The 21441-nt window shown below is 40.8% G+C and overlaps 3 protein-coding genes across 6 annotated transcripts in view; 2 read left to right on the forward strand and 1 right to left on the reverse strand.

The window, feature by feature from the left end:
• Positions 1 to 21441, reverse strand: part of LOC145438357 (transcobalamin-2-like) — a 204357-nt gene that overhangs the window by 169165 nt on the left and 13751 nt on the right. The gene's annotated exons all lie outside the window — the stretch shown is intronic.
• Positions 6379 to 12413, forward strand: LOC145438344 (uncharacterized). Its single transcript, XM_080315736.1, has one exon. It carries the CDS (start codon positions 6454 to 6456, stop codon positions 11809 to 11811), a length of 5358 nt encoding a protein of 1785 aa, XP_080171862.1. The 5' UTR covers positions 6379 to 6453; the 3' UTR covers positions 11812 to 12413.
• LOC145438380 (serine/threonine/tyrosine-interacting protein A-like) lies at positions 12420 to 21088 on the forward strand. 4 transcript variants are annotated; one of them, XM_080315787.1, is made up of 8 exons: positions 12420 to 13159; positions 13222 to 13296; positions 14333 to 14419; positions 15109 to 15206; positions 16815 to 16952; positions 18212 to 18262; positions 18325 to 18397; positions 19865 to 21088. In XM_080315787.1, the coding sequence occupies exons 2-8, from the start codon at positions 13246 to 13248 to the stop codon at positions 19988 to 19990; spliced, it is 624 nt and encodes a 207-aa protein (XP_080171913.1). In that variant the 5' UTR covers positions 12420 to 13159; positions 13222 to 13245; the 3' UTR covers positions 19991 to 21088. The 4 variants fall into 4 exon arrangements, with proteins under 4 accessions (XP_080171913.1, XP_080171912.1, XP_080171911.1 ...); XM_080315786.1 differs by having other exon boundaries at positions 13222 to 13292; XM_080315785.1 differs by having other exon boundaries at positions 12420 to 13292.

Raw genomic sequence — 21441 nt, forward strand, 5'->3', positions numbered from 1 at the left:
TTAAATAGTATATTCATATTGAAATGAACCCGAATATTTTCGGCTGACACTCGTCAGGGGTAATCGTCAGCAACTAGTAGAGAATTGGAAAGAACATTGTATATCAAAAATCGTATCACAAAATATGACGTCACCAGCATGAAAGAGAGAGCGTTCAATGTACTATTTTTAGGTGGTACACGAACTCCTTTTGTTGACAGAGTTTTGGTTGGTGTATTTTGATAAAGGTTGATTCCAAGGCACACAAATGGAATTGTGAGCGACCTCGCCCTACGATTCGAAATCGGTCGTCTCGATAATTATTCGCACAAATCGGATTATCCAACAGATGTTTGCCGATGGCAGAATTAATGGCCTTTGATCGATCAGCATCAATCTTAAGTGGATGAGTTAAGGGTGAGCTTTTCACTGAGCGTGTTCTGATAAATCTGGGGACATGTTGGTTTATGCGGTCCTGCAGACGTCTTGACGTTCTTCCCACGTAGCCACAATCACAATGGCACCTATATTCGTACACTACATTACTTTGTTGAAGTGCAGGAAGCATGTCTTTGCGTGTTGAAGGGAGCAGTTGTGTTGTTGTATAAATCACATTGGTTTTGACTGTGTCGTAACACTTACTGACAGCAGAAATCAATTGTTTTTCAAAGCGGGTGGAAATGGGGCCAATCCAAGGTAGATGGATATAAACATCTTTTATTGTTCGTGCGGTGGGCTCTGTTCGTTTTTCTGCGTTGAATTGCGTTAATTTCCTCTCCATGCCGCGGCTGATGACGTGTTCAGGGTAACCGTTATCCAGTAAGATTTTTCGGATGTAGTCAAGTTCTAAACTCAGTTTGTTACCCGAACATATCATCAACGCTCTATGCACGAGTGTGCCTATGAGGTTAATTTTTCTGCGCCGAGGACTGAATGAATTCCAGCGAAGGTATTGGCCTGCGAATGTCGGTTTCCTGAAAACAGACGTTTCAAATTTGTTGGTATTGCGCTTTTCAACTAATACGTCCAGAAATGATAATGAGTTACTGCGTTCTTTTTCTATTGTGAATTGCAAGGCCGGGTGAAGCGAGTTTAAGCGAATGAGAAATTGGTCACACTCCGATTCATTCCTGAAAATGACAAATGTATCATCTACGTATCGGCGGTACAATAGTGGTTTGGCGGACTCAAGCTGGGAGAGAAGCTCGCCCTCGTAATACCCTACGAAAATGTTGGCCAAAATAGGTCCCAGGGGACTACCCATGGCTAAGCCGTCTATTCGGCGAAACATGACCTCGTGTTAAAGCTAAATTCCACGAAGCAAGTTGCCGCTTGTAAAAGTTTGTATATTGGATCACTAAGAATGAGACACGTGTGTTATAAAAAACCTACTGTTTGATTTATCCGTACAACATATCTGGAAAAGGCAAATGGTCGTCAGTTGAACTGCTAGTCAAGAACTCATTATCAGGACGTTCGTATCAGCTATATATATACGGCCATGAGTACATTTCTAACAGTCGCTATCCGTAGACAACGGACTCGCTGTATACCCTCAGAGGCTATTGGACACGACAAACGTTCTATACTACCGAGATTCGTTTGCGAACGTCTGAATAGCTATCCAGCAGAGATGAGCGGATTTGAAATTTCTATGTCCTAATCCAAGTCCTAATCCAGAAATTTTGTATATTCCAATCCTGATCCTAATCCGATATAAACTTGAAATTCCTCGTTAAAATGTCATATCTCATAATTATCTAAAAATTATTAAAACGCATAATGAGTGCCAAAGTACATGAAGTAACTTTGGTAGGAAAAAAAAACTCGTCGCCATTCGCCACAGGACATCAAACTACTCGAAAATAATTAAATCCAATCCTAATCCTAATCCATTTCAGAAAAACAGAAATCCTAATCCAATCCAAATCCGACAAAATTTAACAAATCCGGTTTTTCCAAATCCTAATCCTAATCCCTGATCCTCTCTGCTATACAGTCTGCATAGCGAGCTGGAACCGGAACCGCGCGAACTTTCGCAGCATCCGCACTAAATAATCCTACGGTAACAAGTAGGTATTCCAAATATGATCTTATTTCTTATACTACCACCAGACTGTATATCATATTATATACAAGACGATTTACGCTTGATTTAAAACTGAAATAATAAGCCAGCTTTGATGGCCTGATGCGACACATGACAGGCAACCACATGTCCGATATAGTGAATTTGCATGGATTATGGACCAATCTGATCGTGAGATCATAGATTGAAGTTATAGAATGTTGCAGGATGCTTGCTGATGTTCGTCATTACTCGAGACTGCCTTTGAATGCCATGCTGATGATGATGATGATGCTAATATTCAATGCGTTATGGGCTACTGCAGTTTCGACAAGCTCAACTTCTGTGCGGAGCTTGTGATGAAGAATGGAATCCAAATCGGCGGCAGGATAAGGATTTTGGATTCTAACCGGTTCGGAATCCGGAAGCTTTTTCAGGGACATGGATGTAATCGAGATTTACATTGATTGCATTATTGATTTGACATGAATAACACGATCCAGAATTCACCGTGCATGAAAGTGAAACATTTCTCTTTGATTACTTCTGTGTTTAGTATGAGATTGGACTTGGCTGGTTTCTGCGTTGCACCACAATTTCGAAAATCCCTACAAGCAAACTTCAATATTGTCGAGGTATAATTAGAAGTGGAAAAGGTATTCTTATTCGTCCCTGTTACGCAAGTAGTAATAGTAGTAGATAGTAGTAACATCGCAAAATACAAATATCAGTAAGGATTTCGACCAAGTATCTATAGGCCTATAATACTTCGAAGAAGTAGAAGTACTCGTTAATATAATAACTAGGGTTACCATATTTTGGAAATGCGAAAACGGTTTCAAAATTTTAAAACTTGCAAAACCGGAGGAAAATCCTGAAAAATGGTAAACTTTCCCATCATTGTGGTAGGTCGACTAAAAAAAAGGTCAACTTTCCGGCCCAGCTCCCGAAATACTCGTCGGAACGTTACTTCAGTGCAGATTTACGGCATTTCAGTCGAATTTGCCCTGTATTTAACCGAATATTTCAAAAAATAGGACAAAATCCCAAAAAAGAGGGCATTGTGGCGTCTTCCGAATGATACTTTCTAGAGAGGACTTATTGTAACCCTATTACTAACCACCTTTGGGCGGAAAATTACAAAAATATCATCTACCATGAGCCATGTTTGAAGTTTATATTTATGTTTGTTAGTTATTTGCTGTGATAATTGCTCCTGGTCTGCGTGGCTTGGCTCGTACGACACACGCGTGTCCACGTTGTTTAACCATAGCAATTTACAACGTAGCTACGTTGTAAATTAATTGCTATGGTTTAACTATCATATGGTAGACAAAAAAACGTCGCTCTATCAAATATGCCGAACTTGATTTGAGGAACAGTATCTCGCCAGCTATCCCACAGTAGTGCGGAGCATGGACCGGAGCCAGATTGAATATCCGGCCGGATTTTTACAATTTTGGCAGGACCGGATCGGAGCCGGATCAGTACTTTTTCTGTTACGGCCGGAGCCGGATCGGAGCCGGATCACTACTTTTTTGATACGGCCAAAATCGTTATGGATAAGCATGACTTTTATGACTAAAATAACTGCCAACCAACCAACCAAGCACACACAAGTAACCACCAAGCCAGTGCGAGGCATATTTATCAATTCACGGAACCCCCGTAACGTGTAGGGCCGGATTTCTGGCGGACTTTTTCAATTTTGGGCTGAGCCGGATTAGAACCGGATCAGTACTTTTTCCTGCTACGGCCGGAGCCGGATCGGAGCCGGACCAGAGAATTGAACAACCGGATCGGAGCCGGACCAGAGAACTTGTCGATCCGCTCCGCATTATCCCACAGTCATCGAGCATTAATCAATGACTAATCGTCAGAATATATTGTCATCTGAACAAGATAACACAATGTACAATGTGATGTAATGAACAGACAGGAGGTTGCCGAACGACCAGTTGCGGTTTCTCTCTTTCATCGGATCTTTTTCTGGGCTTTTTGTCGCCGTAAGAACAACATAGCGGGGGAAGGGGAGCCCACAATAGCCTCTGACGTGGAATCAAACACATGCCGCCTGTGCGGTGGGCGCTTATCGTCACAACTACGCTATCTCCCCCTCATTCAAGTCGAAATACAAACAATTTCTACTGAGTCAATACAAATTAGCTCTCTGGTTTACCGGACCAGGACCTGACATATCGATTTCGCCTTCCGACACATGCCACCTTTTTTGTCACCTGTCCTTTTATATTATCTTCTTTTATTTGTCATTCAGTGTGCATGCCTCCTTTTTTACATAACCTAGGCCAGGTGGGCATCTGATTTCGAAGAATTCTCGAAATCGTTTCGAAGCCTTCCATATCTTGCGGTGTATTGAAATGTTCTTTATGTAAGGTCGCTCATGCATGACATCATATTTTCGATGTGCTTCGTTTTGGCGCGACTGCTAAAATCAACCAAGAAGTTTCGTGTCAGGCTTTTTCAGAAAGCGCTGTTTGTGTACTTGTACTAAATGTGGCTTAGCTTTGACTGGGCATATCGTACATTGATTGCAGACCTACACCTTGATTAATCTGTACGGTCACTAGTCTATTAACGTCTAATGAGTTATCAGTAGATATCTTTCACAAATTCTGTGTAGGTGATTGTGACATCACGTCACTGACCTCAAGTCCTCAACCTGTATTAGTATTATAGTGTCCTGTGATCAGACAGTTCAGTCGTAGGGTGCGTAAAGACTAGGATATTTTTCGAGTATTTTGACAGTTAACCTACCAATTTCAATGATACTTTGTGTAAACAATTTCACGATCTTGTTAAGACGATCATTCCTTGAATATGCTTTATTGGCAAAAGTTAAAGGAACCGCAAAGTATAGTATTCAATAGCTGAATCTGAAAAATAAATTTGATTTGTGTATTGTCTGTAACTTTTGATTTAGCCTACCTTGTTTTTGTGACTTTTGCCTGCATGCAACTACCAAAAACTGTAAACCATCATCAAACGTCGCCAATCTACTTTCATTTCAATTTGCCTGCAAAAATGTCCTATTTTTGAGTGCTAAAAATATGGTAAACCTATATCATATATCAATGTAGTAAATTACGATTATGGCTCTTATCATCACAAGGTCAAGGTGAAGAATTGTGACACCGTCAAGGCGTCAAGCATGATACCATAGACCAGCTGACCAGGGATACTAAACTAGCTATACCCGGTCAGAATATGGACCTTCAGTTTTGAATCTGAACTGTATCTGTTTCATCAGATCAATACATCCCAAGATTGTGATAGAATGAAAAATAGGAATGTGTCGAAACGACTTTGATACGTATTGTTTTTAAACAAATTTACCGAATCCATTATCGTTGATGTTCAAAAACAAATTGTAGTGTTATCTTCAGTTCAGTCGCTTTTTCAAACGTGAACTTTATAAAAAATAGATTTCGTATCTGTATGACAGTGAAAACGTTGACCGCTGCCACAGACTCGCTCTCCCCACTTTATAACCAGGATTTAGAGAACTAGGAAGAAATTAAAAACGACAAGTCGCCTACTGGCTGTGACTAACAGAACAATAAATATATTCCCTTATTGCTTTTGCTAATAACACTTTACCGTGTAGTTGTACCAGGGTTGTAATGACTTGAGTCAATTTCTTGAAGATGGAAGATGACTCGACACATTCTAAATGACTAGTTCAGGTCTCGTATGTCCTGTAAATAGTTGAAGAGCTTCTTGGAGGTACAGAACTTCAATATACAATTAAATAGTATATTCATATTGAAATGAACCCGAATATTTTCGGCTGACACTCGTCAGGGGTAATCGTCAGCAACTAGTAGAGAATTGGAAAGATATACAATGTTCTTTCCAATTCTCTACTAGTTGCTGACGATTACCCCTGACGAGTGTCAGCCGAAAATATTGGGGTTCATTTCAATATGAATATACTATTTAACTGTAAATAGTTGAGAAATAAATCCAGAAACTGTCTTTTATTTGTTGATTAAACATGTCTAGAGTGAGAAAAATGAGTATATTATGAATCCGAGGTCTTCAATATCATCTAAGGGTTTCGCAGTTCTGAGTTGAACTCGGTATTGAACAGTGAACACTATGACTTGGTTCGGTGGTGAATAGAAAATGACTCTAGTCAAAACTTTAATTGTCCAATTGTCTTGTGACTTCGTTACAACCCTTAGTTATACACCGTTACATTTGTATGACTGTGAATCATTCCATGAGATTTAACGGACCTGACCCAATTTCAAGCTTTTAAAACCGGCCCTTTGTTAACTTTTGTTAACTATCGCTACATAAGATGAATATACATATTCCTGCTTATTAACTTGAGTTTTCCGTTGCCATTTCGACAGACGTTGCGTAGTCACGTTAGGTTTGAAATGACCGCTATTCCCGTACCTTCGGTATCAAGAATCGATGCCGAGGAGGATATCGTTTTCGACGATAATAAATTGAAAAAGAACCTGTTGCCGGATTTCGAGAACTTCGAAAATCTGCCGGCTGACTGGGCTTTCAATGTGTTTCTGAGACTACGACCCTTCACTGACCGAGAGCTTAAGGCAGGCGAGGACCAGGAATGTCTGCAAATAGCAGATAACTGTCAGATATTGACCGCTAACGCCCCAAAAGAGTCGAAAAAGTTTAAGGCGAGCAACCGTCGGGGTTTCAATCAATCTGTGAAACAATTTGCGTTTACAAAGATATTCGACGGAAATACCGATCAACGCAGTTTTTACCAGGCAACGGCGCAGCCTGTCATCAAAGACTTTGTCAGCGGTAAAAACGGTCTTGTCTTCACGTACGGGGTGACTAACTCAGGAAAAACATACTCTCTACAAGGCACACCTGGCAACGAAGGTATAATTCCACAAGCGGTTAGTGATATATTCGATGACATCGGTGCTCAACTAATCAGCGACGTGCAATTCATACCGAAAATTGGCAGGAAGTTATGTTATATGAGCGAAAGTGAAAAAGTGACAAGTGCGGACATCAAAAGTCAAGTGCTCTCCATGGCAGACAGAGCCAGTGTATCTGGGAATCAGAAAACTCTACTTTATGATACGTTATCCGATGTGAGCAGTCAGCTCGATTCCTGCAACACCACGGCGGGTACTGATAACTCACAGCTTTCAACCACAGAGGTCTTGGAATCTCCTGTGAAATACGCAATTTTTGTGTCGTTTGTCGAACTGTACTGTGAATTATTGCACGATCTTTTAGTTCCCGTTACGGAAGACAAATTAAAATCCGGCCGACGCGGACAGGTTTTAACGATGATCGACGACAAAAAAGGCGGATCGCACATTACAAGAATGCGGGAAATACAAGTGAACTCAGCCAGTGAAGTAATGAAAGTGTTGTCGGCCGGGCAGAAGAACTTGCACGTAGCCGCGACTCGGCTTAACAAAGGTTCAAGCCGTAGCCATTGTATTTTCACGATCACTCTCGTAAAAGTGAAAGATATCCCTAAACCCAAAACGGCGGAGATAACAAGAATGTATTTTTGCGATCTAGCGGGTTCCGAGCGGCCCGCAAAAACGGGCGAAGCAGGCAAAAGGCTTAAAGAAGCTGGTAATATCAATAACTCGCTGATGAAGCTTGGCATGTGCTTCGAGACTTTGCGGCACAATCAGAAACACAGAAACGACAAATCGAGACAAAAGGCGTTTGCGTACAGAGACTCGAAATTGACGCGTCTCTTTCGTAATTGTCTGCTCGGAGAAGGCAGGACTTGCATGATCGTAAATGCCAACATGTGCGCCAGCGGTTTTGACGAGACCCTTCACGTTTTAGAGTTCTCCGGCGTGGCGCGCGACGTAAAAAGAATCGAAGACACAAAACGAGGTACCAAGCGTAAGACTGAGATTACGGACGATGATTTTTTCGCAAAAGTCAAATCGTCTCGAATGACGATAGATTGGGTTAAAACGCCTCCAGCCGAAGACACCGTACTTGAAAACGATGACGAGGAATCTGAATATGATTCGGAATCCGATACGGAAGATGAAGATATCGAGTGCGACATTGGGTATTGGAAGCTCGAACGTCGAAAACACTTGAACGTTATCGAATATTTGAAATCCGAGTACAAGAAGCTATTCGACGCGAAGACTGCTGAACAGAAAAAAGCAGAAGAAAAGATTAAAGCAATAAAGATTGAGAATAGTAAAAGAGAAGATGAAATACGAGAGAAGGCCCACCGTTACCAACGGAAAATAATGCAAGAAATGAAGGAGGAACGTGACGAACACGTGGAAGGCGCAATCGCTAGGATGACCGATGAGCAAAATTCAAAGCAAGAACTAATGGAGCTGATGTCAGGAAACAACCTACGTGAACTCAAGCAACGAAATGAAGACAGGCTGGCGGCTCTGAAGGTCGAACACGAGAAAGACCTCGAAAATCTGCGAGCGGAGTTGAACGGCTCTGCGGAAAGCGAGCGGACAAAGCTTCAGTTGGAGATTACAAATTTGAAACTAGACAATGAGAGACAGGGAAAGGAGATCGATGCTTTGAAACGACGCAGCCGTCGGTCGAGTGTGTGTAAGGATTACGATACGAAACAGCTTTTACTTCAAATCGAAGATGGGAAAGATTTAATCAAATCTTTGATGGAAGAAAGCAATGAGTATCGTCAACAACTGGAAGACATGCAGGACGAAAATAACAGTCTCAAAATTCAGCTTGCACAATTTCAGGACGACGCAAACACGCGTCAGATTGAAATGGAGGAGAAGGAATTGGAGATTGTCGATTTAAGAAACGTCGTTCACGAGTTGAAATGCGATATCGCGGGCTTGGAGAAGAAATCTGAAGGTATCATGAAGAGAAGCGCGGATTTGTGCGGCGATATTGTGGTTCTCGACGAGAGCAAGACTTTGTGCTACACGGAAGGAATCTTACAGTGTCTTGTGGAATCTTTGGAGAAAAACGCAGCAGAGATATGTGCTCTCCGTGACGATATCAAAGGCAAAGATGGGGCGATCTCCGATTTGAAGTTATCGGAAATGAAATTGGTTGACGACTTGAAGATATCTGCAGAAAAAGTTGATCATTTGTGTGCCGAAAAGGTGTCTATTGAGAAAGAGCTTGAGTTTAAGATCAGCGACGGTGTTAAGACGACTGAAGATCTGCGGATTCTGTCGGATAAATTGAATGAAGTACAGAAGATCGCGGACGAATTCCATGACTTGCAGGAGAAGGAGAAAAACGCGTTGCTGGCGAATTGCGAACTTCAGGAGGAAATGGACGGACTCAAAAAGCAGTTGAACGATAAAGTAAGCGAATCGGATCGACAAAAAGTTGTAATCGAGCAATCAGGGAATAAAATCGATGATTTGGAAAAGCAATTGGAAGATAAAGTCAATGAATTGGAACAGCTGCAAAACAACGAAAACAATGGCCTGAAAAAGGAATTGGAGAATACAATTAAAGAACTAGAACTGCAAGGAATTGAAAACAAGCAATCCGAGGATAAAATCGCCGGCCTGAAAAAGGAACTGAGCTCTAACATGAAAGAATTAGAACAGCAAAAAATTGATAACAAAGAATCTGAGAATAAAATTGATGGCCTCAAAAAGCAATTGGACTCTAAAATCCAAGAATTGCGACAGCAAGAAATAGAAAACAAGCAATCTGGGGATAAAATTGATGGCCTGAAAACGGAATTGGACTGTAAAATCAAAGAATTGGGGCAGCAAAATATTGAAAACAGAGAATCCGTGGATAAAATTGATGGCCTCAAAAAGCAATTCGATGATAAAATCAAGGAATTAGAACGACAAAAAAGTGAAAACAAGCAATTTGAAGATAAAATCGATGGCCTCGAAAAGCAATTGGAGTCTAACATGAAGGAAAAAGAACAGCAGAAAATAGAAATGAAGCAGGTCGTCAAGGAAAAAGACGCGATCAGCGAGAAATTGCAAAGTTTAGAAGCGGAGTTTGAGGCGAAAAAGCACGTCCTGCGCGAAACACGCGGCGACGCAAACGGCAAAGGCAAGGAAAACGAGGTTTTGCGCCGAAACCTGGAGATCTCGGATGAAAAGTGGAAGGCTTTGCAAATTTGTGTTGACGAATTGACGGAATCGAAAGGCGCCGCGGACGAGACGGTCGCGTCTCTGCGGTCCGAACTGGACGCTAAAAATCGCGAGCTCCAGGCTGCCTTGAGTGACTCGCGGGCGCACGACGATGAATTGAAGAGATTGCGGGACCAAAATACAAACACGCGCAGCGATTTGTTAGACTTAGAAAGTCAGGTGAAGCGGCTCCAGCGCAGTCATCAGTACGACGAATCCGAAGACTTGAAATCCAGGCTGAAAAATTCGGAGGCGGCGAGGCAAAAAGCGGAAGATCAGCTGAAAAAAATGACGGGAAAAAATGAAAATTCCGACCGCGAACTTGACGATGTGAAAACTCGGTTTAAAAAATTGACCGAGCACAGTGAGAAATGTGACTGCGAATTGGAAGACTTGAAAAGTAAGCTACGTCAGAAAGAGCGAGATCACGCCTCTCTCAAAGCGAATTACGATAAGTTTCGTAGCGAAGTCACAGACGTGCAAAACGAGAGACTACGCAAATTGGAGAGTGCGAATTCGCGACTGGTTGCTGAAAAGAAAAGTCTCGAAAACGATTTGCTGCAAAGCAAAGAGACCTCCAACTTACGTGAAAAAGAGTTGAATCAGTTTCGCGATAGCCGCGATAGGATTGTGGAAGCGTTGGAAGGTCAGATCGCGGCTGAGAGAGAGTGCCGCGATAAACTCGAGGACGAGTTACAAGAGCAGGCGTCAGAAAAAGCTCGTCTCAAAAGCGAAAATCGCGACTTGCAGACACAGTTGAGAGAGAAAAACGCAGGCGTGAAATCCGAAGTGAATTCGCAAGTGATCAACGAGACGGACGTGGATTCGGGCCGGTCCAAACGAAGCCGGAAACAATCGACTGACGACGAAGTCGCAACGACCTCGAGACCCAGTAGGGGCGCGAAACGGGGCAGTTCGATTTTGAAGCGGGGCAAACGTAAAACCCGCCCGGCTACTCCTCTCCCGGAAGTCTTTTCCGACGTCGAGTCTCCCGTGAATAATGCGGAAATTTTGAAGTCTCCTGTGATAAAATTGGAAGTTTTGAAGTTTCCTGTACAGAAATCGGGAATTTCGAGGTCTCCCGCCAAAAAATCGAAAATTTCCGAGACGTCGAGTCAGAATAACGAAAACGAGGGCGTTTTGGATGACTCTGAATTGCTGAAAGAGACGGGAAATCGTCGCTGTTTTCCAGAGCCTACGATCGAAATCGACGCGACCCCGGACACCAGTAAAAGGACTAGAAAACGCAGGCAAAAAACTGCCAAAAATTCCGACGCTGAAGATTCTGCCGTGAAATCATCCACTCGCAGTATGACCAGACGCAAAACGCGCGCCGCGAATTACAATAATTCGAATTCCAATGACGTGGATGCAGGTTCTCCGATGCTAGCCTCGAATTCAAAGACACTAGGGTCTAGGATTAAGAACTCGCCTGTCGGCAATGCGTTTAAGGGTTTGAAGGACGCGGTGGCGTCGTCGGCGTCTAAGTCGCCTAAGAAGACTAGGAAGGCCTCTGCTTCTACACGACCCAAGCGTAGGTTTAAGCTGCAGCCTGAGGAGATATCGTCGCCGTTTGACGCCATGCCCGACGTTGTGGAGTGCGATGATGCAGATTTTGTTTCCAAAACGCCGTCTAGGAGTTTGAGACGGAGGAAATGAAGTGTTTTTGATACAGTTAAAATTTTGTGTGAATATATTTCTCTTACGGTAACCTTATTTGTCGTAAAGACTGCAATGCAGGGGCTCTTGATCATCTTTAGCACGTGCCGCTACGTTTTTTGGGGGTGGTAGCTCGGACTCGCTGAAATTTATTGTATTTACCGGTATGCAAAATTCTGAGTAACGCAATGATTCTTTTGCCGCGTTTATATATTTTTGTGTAAATGAGACGGGCGAGACTGCCAGCCTATCGAACTGAGTATTTCTCTGTATACCGGTGAATTCATCACTTCACAGCCTCTAATCCTATTCCTAACCTGTCTCAACCGTAACACCTAACGCTGAGCCCTAAGCTGAATACATTATTCTATACCTGCCAATCGCCGTATGTCACATTCATCTTTCGTATTCAGTGAAACACTCGTTTTCAAAGTTATGAATACAGTATTGATGCATCGCTTTATACAATAATAATTGTTACACTTCGAATGCGGGACTCACCAAGTGGTGTATTTGCTGGTAACCGTTTCGCTTACGGTGACCTTTTTCATTGTAAAGCAGGGGTTCTTAAACCTTATATTTTCATTGTAAAGCAGGGGTTCTTAAACCTTATATTTTTCAGGTGGTTGCTCGTACCCCCTAAAATTTATTGTGATTTCTCAAAATGCCTAGTAAAAGTTAAGAGTATTCGATGACTGAAAGTAACGGTCATCACTAACCGACGGTGATTCTTTGATATAGGGTTGAAGCTACCTGGTCAACACTTCAGCGAAGCCCATGTCACAGTAAATAGAGACAGGTCATGTAAATAACGGTGATGTGGTTTTATAGGTTATAGTTTTATTTTTGACACTTTCCTTCCACACCCCCATTAAAGCTAGTCAGCAGATTCCAGTTCAAGAACCCCTGCATTTTCATTACTGCTTTTCAACTTGCTTTGGCGGTGGGATCGACTACTTTTGTACTTCTGGTTTGCCAATGTAATCAACGAGTATTTAAGACTAGCCTGACATTTGGGCATGCGACACGATGAAAACTGCAGTTTTATAACCCCAAAATAAACCCTAACCCTAAATCTTACCCTTATTTTGACTCGCGGGCTCAAATGTCGCATGCCAAAGTGTCGCGTTCTTCTGCGTTCACTGACCATTTGAAAAATGTGGGGTTGGAAACCGTCGAAGTAAAAGTTATGTACGATTGTGTCTGTGTAAAGTTCTTCTGAGTGATGATGTCTTTCCTTCATTTGCATTGCTATTTAAGCGTTAATTTTAATTGGACATGAGGAACTGCGTGGCGGAGACCATTTGGAGCGTTTTGTGTTGAGAAACGGTGTTGCGCGACGTATGAGGTCAGTGTTTAGAATTCATTTCCTGTGTATTTTGTGTTGAATGACGCTGTCTTCAACCTCAGATCTCGAAATCGGATTGGCCATGGATGTGGATGAAGAACCCGTGTTCGATTTTCCTCAGCTACCACTCATTGCAAGTATACATTATCTTATTAGACTTGTTAGTTTAACGGACAGTTTGGAAAACCATACCAAGCGGCACCAGTAGTTCCAAAAGTCTGAGCTTGCGTGACCCGCTGTTGCTGGGTTTGGCGCCATCTCTCGCACTCACACACTGTGCAGCATAATTGCATCAACTACTGGATTGTCAAAATGCACTAAAACCAGAACACTCACTTTTCAAAACTTGCAACTAGAACTAGAACTGCTCGCTTTTCAGAACTAGAAATGGAACGAACTTTAAAAACCCCGTAACTAACTGAGGCACAACTAACTAGGTTTAATTTCGAGTCAACTTACTGTTTTTCAATTTACCGGATCTGGTTACCGCGTGAACAACAACACAAGTTTGAAAACGGAAGGGTGGCTATCCCGTTAGCCGCCCTCTGGCTACGCCACTGTTAGTCGGGATGACTCTGAGATGCAATGGCTGCGAGAAGGTAACGCAACACAAGGGTTGTAACCAAGTCACAAGGTTCCGAGTCACAAGTCAATCTCACTTTTATAGTTTTGACTTGAGTCAAATTGAGTCATTTTCAATTCGCGGTCGAATCGAGTCCAAGTCAGCTAGTCAAGGTTCGAGTCATTATGTTCACAGTTCAGTTTTCTGTTCGATCCGATTCAGCCCTCGCATTCATAATATAGAAATTTTCCTTGGCTTTAACAGTTTCTGGCCCTATTTTTCAAGTATCAGCTGGGTGATAGACAAAATACCAATAATGCGGTGACTTCACTATTCTCCGAAGTAACAATGAAATGTCAGTCTTGTCCATCCTAGTCTCGAGTCATGCACGATGACTCGAGTGCAAGTCTAGTCAATACAAAAATTGACCCGAGTCGAGTCATTTTACACATTCGAAAAATTGACTCGAGTCAAGTCAGGTCACCAAAAAATCGCGACCCGAGACCGAATCGCTGAGGTAGGCTACTTGATTTTGCCCAGTCCTACTTACTGACCGACCGTTGAAACATTGGGCCTGAAAATATCGTTCGTTTTCCGATTTTTTTTCGCAGGATTGGCATTATTCAATGAGGAGGGAGATGCAGGAGATTTTGCCGAACATTTTTCTCGGGCCGTATCAGTGCGCTGTGAAATCTCAGGTAGAGTATGCAAGTCAGACAATGCTTCTGAGTGTGCTTTTGAGTCTACTTGAATAGATTTTTAGGCAAAACTACACACTTTTTATAATTTAGAAATTGTTTGTGATAAGTTTGTCACTTTTATTAGTGAAATTTTCATAAAAATAGCAATAACTGCTGAATATATTTTCAAAGATTTGGGTTGGTTTGCCGTATTTTGAGATCGGGAAAAGACCCTCTCTAGTTTCCATGGTTTGCGTTATTTCTGGCGGTGTTTAGTTGTGCCGGCACAATCGCCTGGGTGTGAAAGCTATAAGGGAAGACAATTTGCCAAAAAGTAGGACATTTGGGTGTCCTCGAAGGTCATTTTCGATTTCCTGAAAAAAGAGGACAAATCCTCATAAAGAAGGAAGTATGGTGACCATAGAATTTAGATGTGTATTGTCATTAGTTGAGTCATTCTGTGTTACTGTATTTGCCAGTTTATATCTTGCAGCCAATTCCGATTAACTGGTAAGAGTATGTGATCCCTCAACCATATTTACTTTCAAAATACTCGAGTACTATTTTATACTTTTGTATAGTTTAACGTATCCTTGAAATTGCTACTCCTACTTGTAATCAAATGACTACTTAAATCACCTCTTGGGCACCGGATACCGTTTTAGGTGTTTGGCCAGGGTTTTAACGATCCTTTATTTTGTGTGCAGCTCGAGAATCTCCAACTTTCCGGCATCACGCACATACTGTGCATTCGTCAAGATATCGAAGCAAAATGTGTCCGAGTCAATTTTCCAGATCATTTCATGTAAGATCTCCGTGCCTGAGTCAAAGAGTCTGGATTTTTTTTCCAAGGGATTTAGTTTGTGTTGACCTTCGCAGGAATTAAAATTTGTTAGATGTTATCACACATGACTACGGTGCAAAGGAGGCTACTTTCCTAATCAAATTCCCAGACAACGCACACAAAATTAGGTCTGTATTTGCAGTGAATAGAATTTTAACAGAAATTTTTAGCGTGTTTATACTTCAGTTTCCCTATGTATCGAAGAATCTCTTCCCGTGATTCAGAAATTAGTGTCTGGCCTGGTCGATATTGGATTTTTGAAAAGATTTTGAATACACTGATAACTAGCACCTTTACGGATAACTCCGATATATCAGACGATATTCAAAAGATATGGCATCTAGCTCGAGGCGCATTTCCAGAACTTCAGAGCATTTATTTAGGGTTACCATATCTTGAGATATGGAAAGGGGACACTTCATACAAGTCACAAAACTCAAATGAGAAAATCTAATCTCAAGGGGAGACCCGCTCTAACATCAGTTTTTCATCACCGTCGCGCCATTTATGGCGTTTTTTAGTTGCGCCTGTGCAATCGCCTAGCTGTTAAAGCTATAAAGAAGGACGAATTGCCAAAAAGGAAGATATTTGGGCGTCCTCGGAGGACATTTTCGATTTCTAGAAATCGGAGGACAAAACCTAAAAGAAGGACGTATTTGATTGGGCATGAAATAAACTATAGTAAAGACTCCGCTTGGACACCGGTAACAATGGCTGTAAGCTATAAGAAACACATAAATATCTCCATTAAGACACTGTTATATTATAACAGTCGGATATTATAGGGGAGAGGAGGCCAAGATGAGACACTTTTCTGATATTTCAACGCCACTCAAGGCGTAAGGACTTCTGAGGATTAGTTTTGGTACCGATGGAAAGCGTTGAGTTATATTGAACAACATACTTATGGATTACTTGGCCCTCAAATGTCCTAACTTGTCCCCAGGTGAGGGTAAGATGAGACGCACTGTGTCCAAGATGAGACACCAAGCAATTTTTGCTCACTACACCACCAATTCATCCCAAATGATGGGTCAACTAGCAGCATCATGAATAGAATAGAATAATCATGAAATAATTCACTTTTAAAAGGAATTTGTACATCTTGTACGAATTCAAATGACATCAAAAACCAATTATCCATGGGATCCAGCAACAATAAGAGTTTCGTTATTATTTTGTCTTGTAAAGTCACATCTGGTAAACTACTAAATAAATAATCTATTGTGTAAATTTTGAATATTTACGAACCTTTCAATGGAAAAGCCCTGCTATACCCCTGTTTCAACTCACCCCCACACCTCGATTATTGTAAAAACTTGAATAAAAATTTTTCCCTCTATTACTTTTCAGAGGTAAGTGCACGATTACACTGCTAATGTTGCACTCTGCTAGCTCCAGTGATGTTGATTTACAATATGAAGTACTGTGATAGGTATGCCCTCAAACACGAATTCACATAACTGACACACAGACTAGGAAAATATAGTTTTGGGCATTTTTCTGCCCAACCTCAAATCTGTTTGCCTTGTTAATATAGTAGGAATATGAAATGACTCAATCATTTAGATATAAGGTTATCGAGATGCGCGACCATCCCACCGAGAGTATCATCAACAAATTCCCAGAAGCCAGAGACTTCATCAAACTGGCGTTGGAGTCGGGCGGAAAAATACTGATCCACGGCCTCACCGGGATGTCAAGAAGGTGATAAATGTGATTTTCGAATTAGACAAATTATAGCGCAATGCCGGTAATGTAATTGTAATCTAATTTGTGAAATGTGTCTACGCTTTCATTTTAGTATCAGTCTACTTTCTGTTTTTCTGAAAATGTGGTATAGAACTAGGGTTACTTTCTTTGTGGTCGCATAAAAGGCACAAATTTGTGCTTTCCCTATCTTAACTTAAGACATTATAGTTGTATGGTATATTCATATTGAAATGAACCCAAATATTTTCGGCACTCATCAGGGGTAATCGTCGGCAACTAATGGAGAATTGGAAAGAACATTGTATATCAACAATCGTATCACAGAATATGACGTCGCTAGCACGGTTGTAATGACTCGAGTCACGATTTTCTTATGACTCGACTTGACTCGAGTCATTTTCTCAAAATACGGAAATGACTCGACTTGACTCGAGTCGATCTGTGTATTGACTCGAGTCAGTGCGCATGACTCGAAGCAAGTCATATGACTTGAGACACAGATGGCCAAGACCGATAATTCATCCTAATTTCGAAGAATATTAAAGTAACCTCCCTGTTAGGATTTTGTCTATTGGTACTAGTACTTGAAAATGCGATCAGAAACTGCTAAAAGTGAGGGAAACTACTATATTGTAAATGCGAACCATTCGATATCACCAGTCAGAGTTATAAAAAGTCAGTTTAACAAGATTTTAGCCGAAAACTGAGCAGTCAACACAATGACTTGGACTCGGATTCGAGTCATAATACCATGACTCGGACTCGACCCTCTGATCGATGACTTGGACTCGGACTTGATTCGGTGGTGAGTTGAAAATGACTCGACTTGACTCGAGTCAAATCAATAAAAGTTAAATTGACTTGTGACTCGGAGCCTTGTGACTTGGTTACAACCCTGGTCGCTAGCATGAAATCTCGAATCATTGGGGAGAAGAGGGCACTTCAGCTCAATGTACTAGTGCTATAATGTTCTTTCCAATTCTTTACTGGTTGCTGAACCCTGACGAGTGTCAGCCGAAAATATTCGGGCTCATTTCAATATGAATATACTAGTCAATTGCATATTGAAGTTCTGTACCTTCAAGAAGCTCGGCAATATAATTAATGATGCTTGAATACCATGGTATGAAATCACACAGGTAATAATCCATTTTGCCCGTTTTCTTGTATGATCGTCATTTACATGTGTACTTAACCCTGATATATTGATGCCACCTTTTTTAAAAAAAATTTAATGCGCTTTCTTCTCATAGCCCTGCGCTGGTGATCGCCTACATCATGGAGTCTCACGGGCTGACTTTCGAGTGAGTGTATGTCTACCGATTGCTGCATGGGCAAACCGGTATCGTTAATTTTCGTGTGTCAGACAGGCGAACAAAGTTTTGAAAACAAGACGGAACTGCTTGATGATAAACGTCGGGTTCATTCGTCAATTGCAGGTATCAGTATAATAATATTTTCATTATTTCAAAACGATGGAAGATTGCGATGCAGTGAAGAGATAGGAAGGCGCCGAAACGACTTGGAGTATTCTATGAAATTAGACAGCTGTCTGAGCCTGGGCAGGGGTTGCGAACTCAAATCAGGTCGCTGGACACATTTCATGTTGGCCGCGGGTCGCATGAATTCAATATCTAGATATTAATAGGCCGAGCAGTAGGCATATAACAAGCACGTTGCTAAAACTCTCAACGTGGGTAAGATTCATAGTTACCCCAAAAGGAAAAATATTCTATTAAGGATATACAGATACGACGGAAACGATCATCATCATTTGCATTCTATTTTAAACTCTTGAGCTTCGCACGCCACATGACAACATATTTCAACGACTAAAGAATCGATGTTAGGGGTTAGCGAGACAGGGTCCTTGCTGAAAAATATTTCCTTTTAAAACTTGATCTTGTGGGGAAGCTCCAATTAGATTAAATAGAACGAGACGCTGGTAGTCTAATTCTAATTTTAAGGTTTTCCTGAAAATTTTACAGGACTGTATAGTGCGAAACGAGAGAAGGTTGCCGTACGAGCATTTCATATTCTCATACTCATAATAGTGAACTATGATTTGACATTAGCAAAAGTTGGATCAGTGTCTTAATCAAATTCGCTAATTTTAGTTCTGATCTAATTTGGAAAAAAACTAGCTATAATTCTAATTTTAATCTAATTTGGAAATGACTGTGTAGCTATAATCCTAAATTCTACTCTGATTGGAAAAAAAAAACTTTATAGCTGTAATTCTAATTCTAATCCAATTCGGAACTACCGTGTAGCTATAATCCTAATTCAACTCTAATTTGAAAAAGACTCTGTAGCTTGCATTTTAATCTAATCTAGAAAAAACCTTGTAGCTCTAATTCTAATCTGGAAAAAAACTGTAGCTACAATTCTAATTTGATCAAATTTTGAATAAAAAATGTGTAGCTATAATAATTCTAATTCTACTCTAATTTGAAAAAAAATTGTAGCTGTAATTCTAATTCTGCTCTAATTTCGGTAAAAAACTGTAGCTTTGACTCTAATTTTAATCTAATTTGGAAAACAACTGTGCAACTATCATAATTCTAATTCTACTCCAATTTGAAAAAAAAGACTTTGTAGCTGTAATTCTGATTCTAATCGAATTTCGGGAAAAAACTGTAGCTGTAATTCTAATTCTAATCGAATTTGGAAATACTGTGTAGCTATAATCCGAATTCAACACTAATTTGAAAAATACTTTGTAGCTGTAACTCTTAATTCTGATCTGATTTGGAAAAGCTGAACGTTTCCTAATTGTCTCAAGTCTGAGCAGTGCAAATTGCGTAAGTGCTTCGTTACAGACGACCTCTGAAAATTGCGAATGGACATTGCCACACATTCGATTGGATGTACGGAGACTTGGTGTAACGTAACTTTTTTTGCAGGAATATGAACCCATCTACCGCGCTCGTCATGCGAGTGAAAGCTGGGCGGTCCTGGAGGGATCTTCTTCAAAACGACGGGCTTCTGATGATGACGAATCAGAGTATTTCCATTCCACTAAACATTAGCGTTGTCTGTTCGAAGACTGTCACTGTGATTTTTGTCCTGTATATATATTTATTGAATTGTGTTTTTGGATTGTAGCTAAGATTCCAATATACAACTGAATAATGTATCGGTATTGAAATGAGCTGGAATATTTTGGAACTGTATATCAAATTGTGACGTCAAATATGAAAGACATTGAGCTGAAGACATCTGTTCGCCTCAATTATTTGACTTCTTATGCCTGTGATACGATTGTTGATATTCAAAGTTCTTTTCAATTCTCTACTAGTCGATGATGATTACCCCTGCCGATTTTCAGTCCAATATATTCAGGTTCATTTCAATATGAGTATATTATTCACTTGTATATTGAAGTTCTGTACCTCCAAGAAGCTCTTCACATGGATTATCATTTGTACTGTTCCCGACTTTAGTTTTATGAACCTGATTAGTCTTGTATCAATGCTGTTTAAATGTTGTATGGTTGGCGGTGATTTCTATGTGTTTGTGTCGGATTTACTGTTGTAAATGTAATCGTATATGGTCATCATTGAAGACCTTGTATTATGATTGCAGATTCGTTGGGTGTAGTAGCAGAGGTTCGCATATTTGTGGTGCCGTTAGGATATGGATGCATTTAAAAGAATCTGTACTTTTGGGTACTTGTGTTAATGCAATTTCGCTTGTAGGCTGCTAGTGTCAGTTTCGTGTATTGAAAATGATACCGATAATGCAGCGCAACAAATACAATGATCAAACTGTAGTGATACGCCAATACTGATTGTGGGGCACATCAAAATACGCTCCTTTGTGATTATTATGAAGTAGTGCTTTCCCGCTTGGCGCCCAAATTACAGTATTTTCTTTCACTTCATCAGGTGTAGGACATTTTCAAAAACCTGAAAAAAGGAGGAAAAATCCTCCTGAAGGACGTATAGTAACACTATGTATTAGTGACTGCTATAAACCCGTTTTGGGCACTGATAATGCTCTTCCGTATTTAAAACGTATCAGACAAGCTCAACTATTTAGAATTTGGAGCGCATGGCACTGAATTGTGTATTTTTTTCTTTCATGTACGTCGCAATAAATGATCATGGTTCGCTTCTGCTGTACAATGACTTTGATGTTATCTTTCTACCTGGGTTTGTAACCGAGTCACAAGGTTACGAGTCAAGTAAGGGAGCAAAGAGTCTTGTTCGAGTCATGGTGTCAGACCAAGTCAATACTGTTCACTGTTGCTATCAAGTCAGGTTAAGCTCACTTTTTTGAAACTCTTGGGTGATGTCCAGTACCTCGCATATAATATGCTGATGTTTATCACTCCTAACCTGTATTCAAAATTGGAAGGCTGTAAGTGGGCATGTAATTCAAGTGTCGGTACTGATACACGAGAGTTGAATAAGTGATATAGAATATCTTGAGTACAAGTCGAGTCAATACACAAAGTGACTCCAATCGAGTCAATCTC

The sequence above is a fragment of the Botryllus schlosseri genome, chromosome 4, assembly GCF_051294905.1.
Source record: "Botryllus schlosseri isolate E-star chromosome 4, Bs_hap1, whole genome shotgun sequence".
NCBI classification, from domain to species: Eukaryota; Metazoa; Chordata; class Ascidiacea; order Stolidobranchia; family Styelidae; genus Botryllus; species Botryllus schlosseri.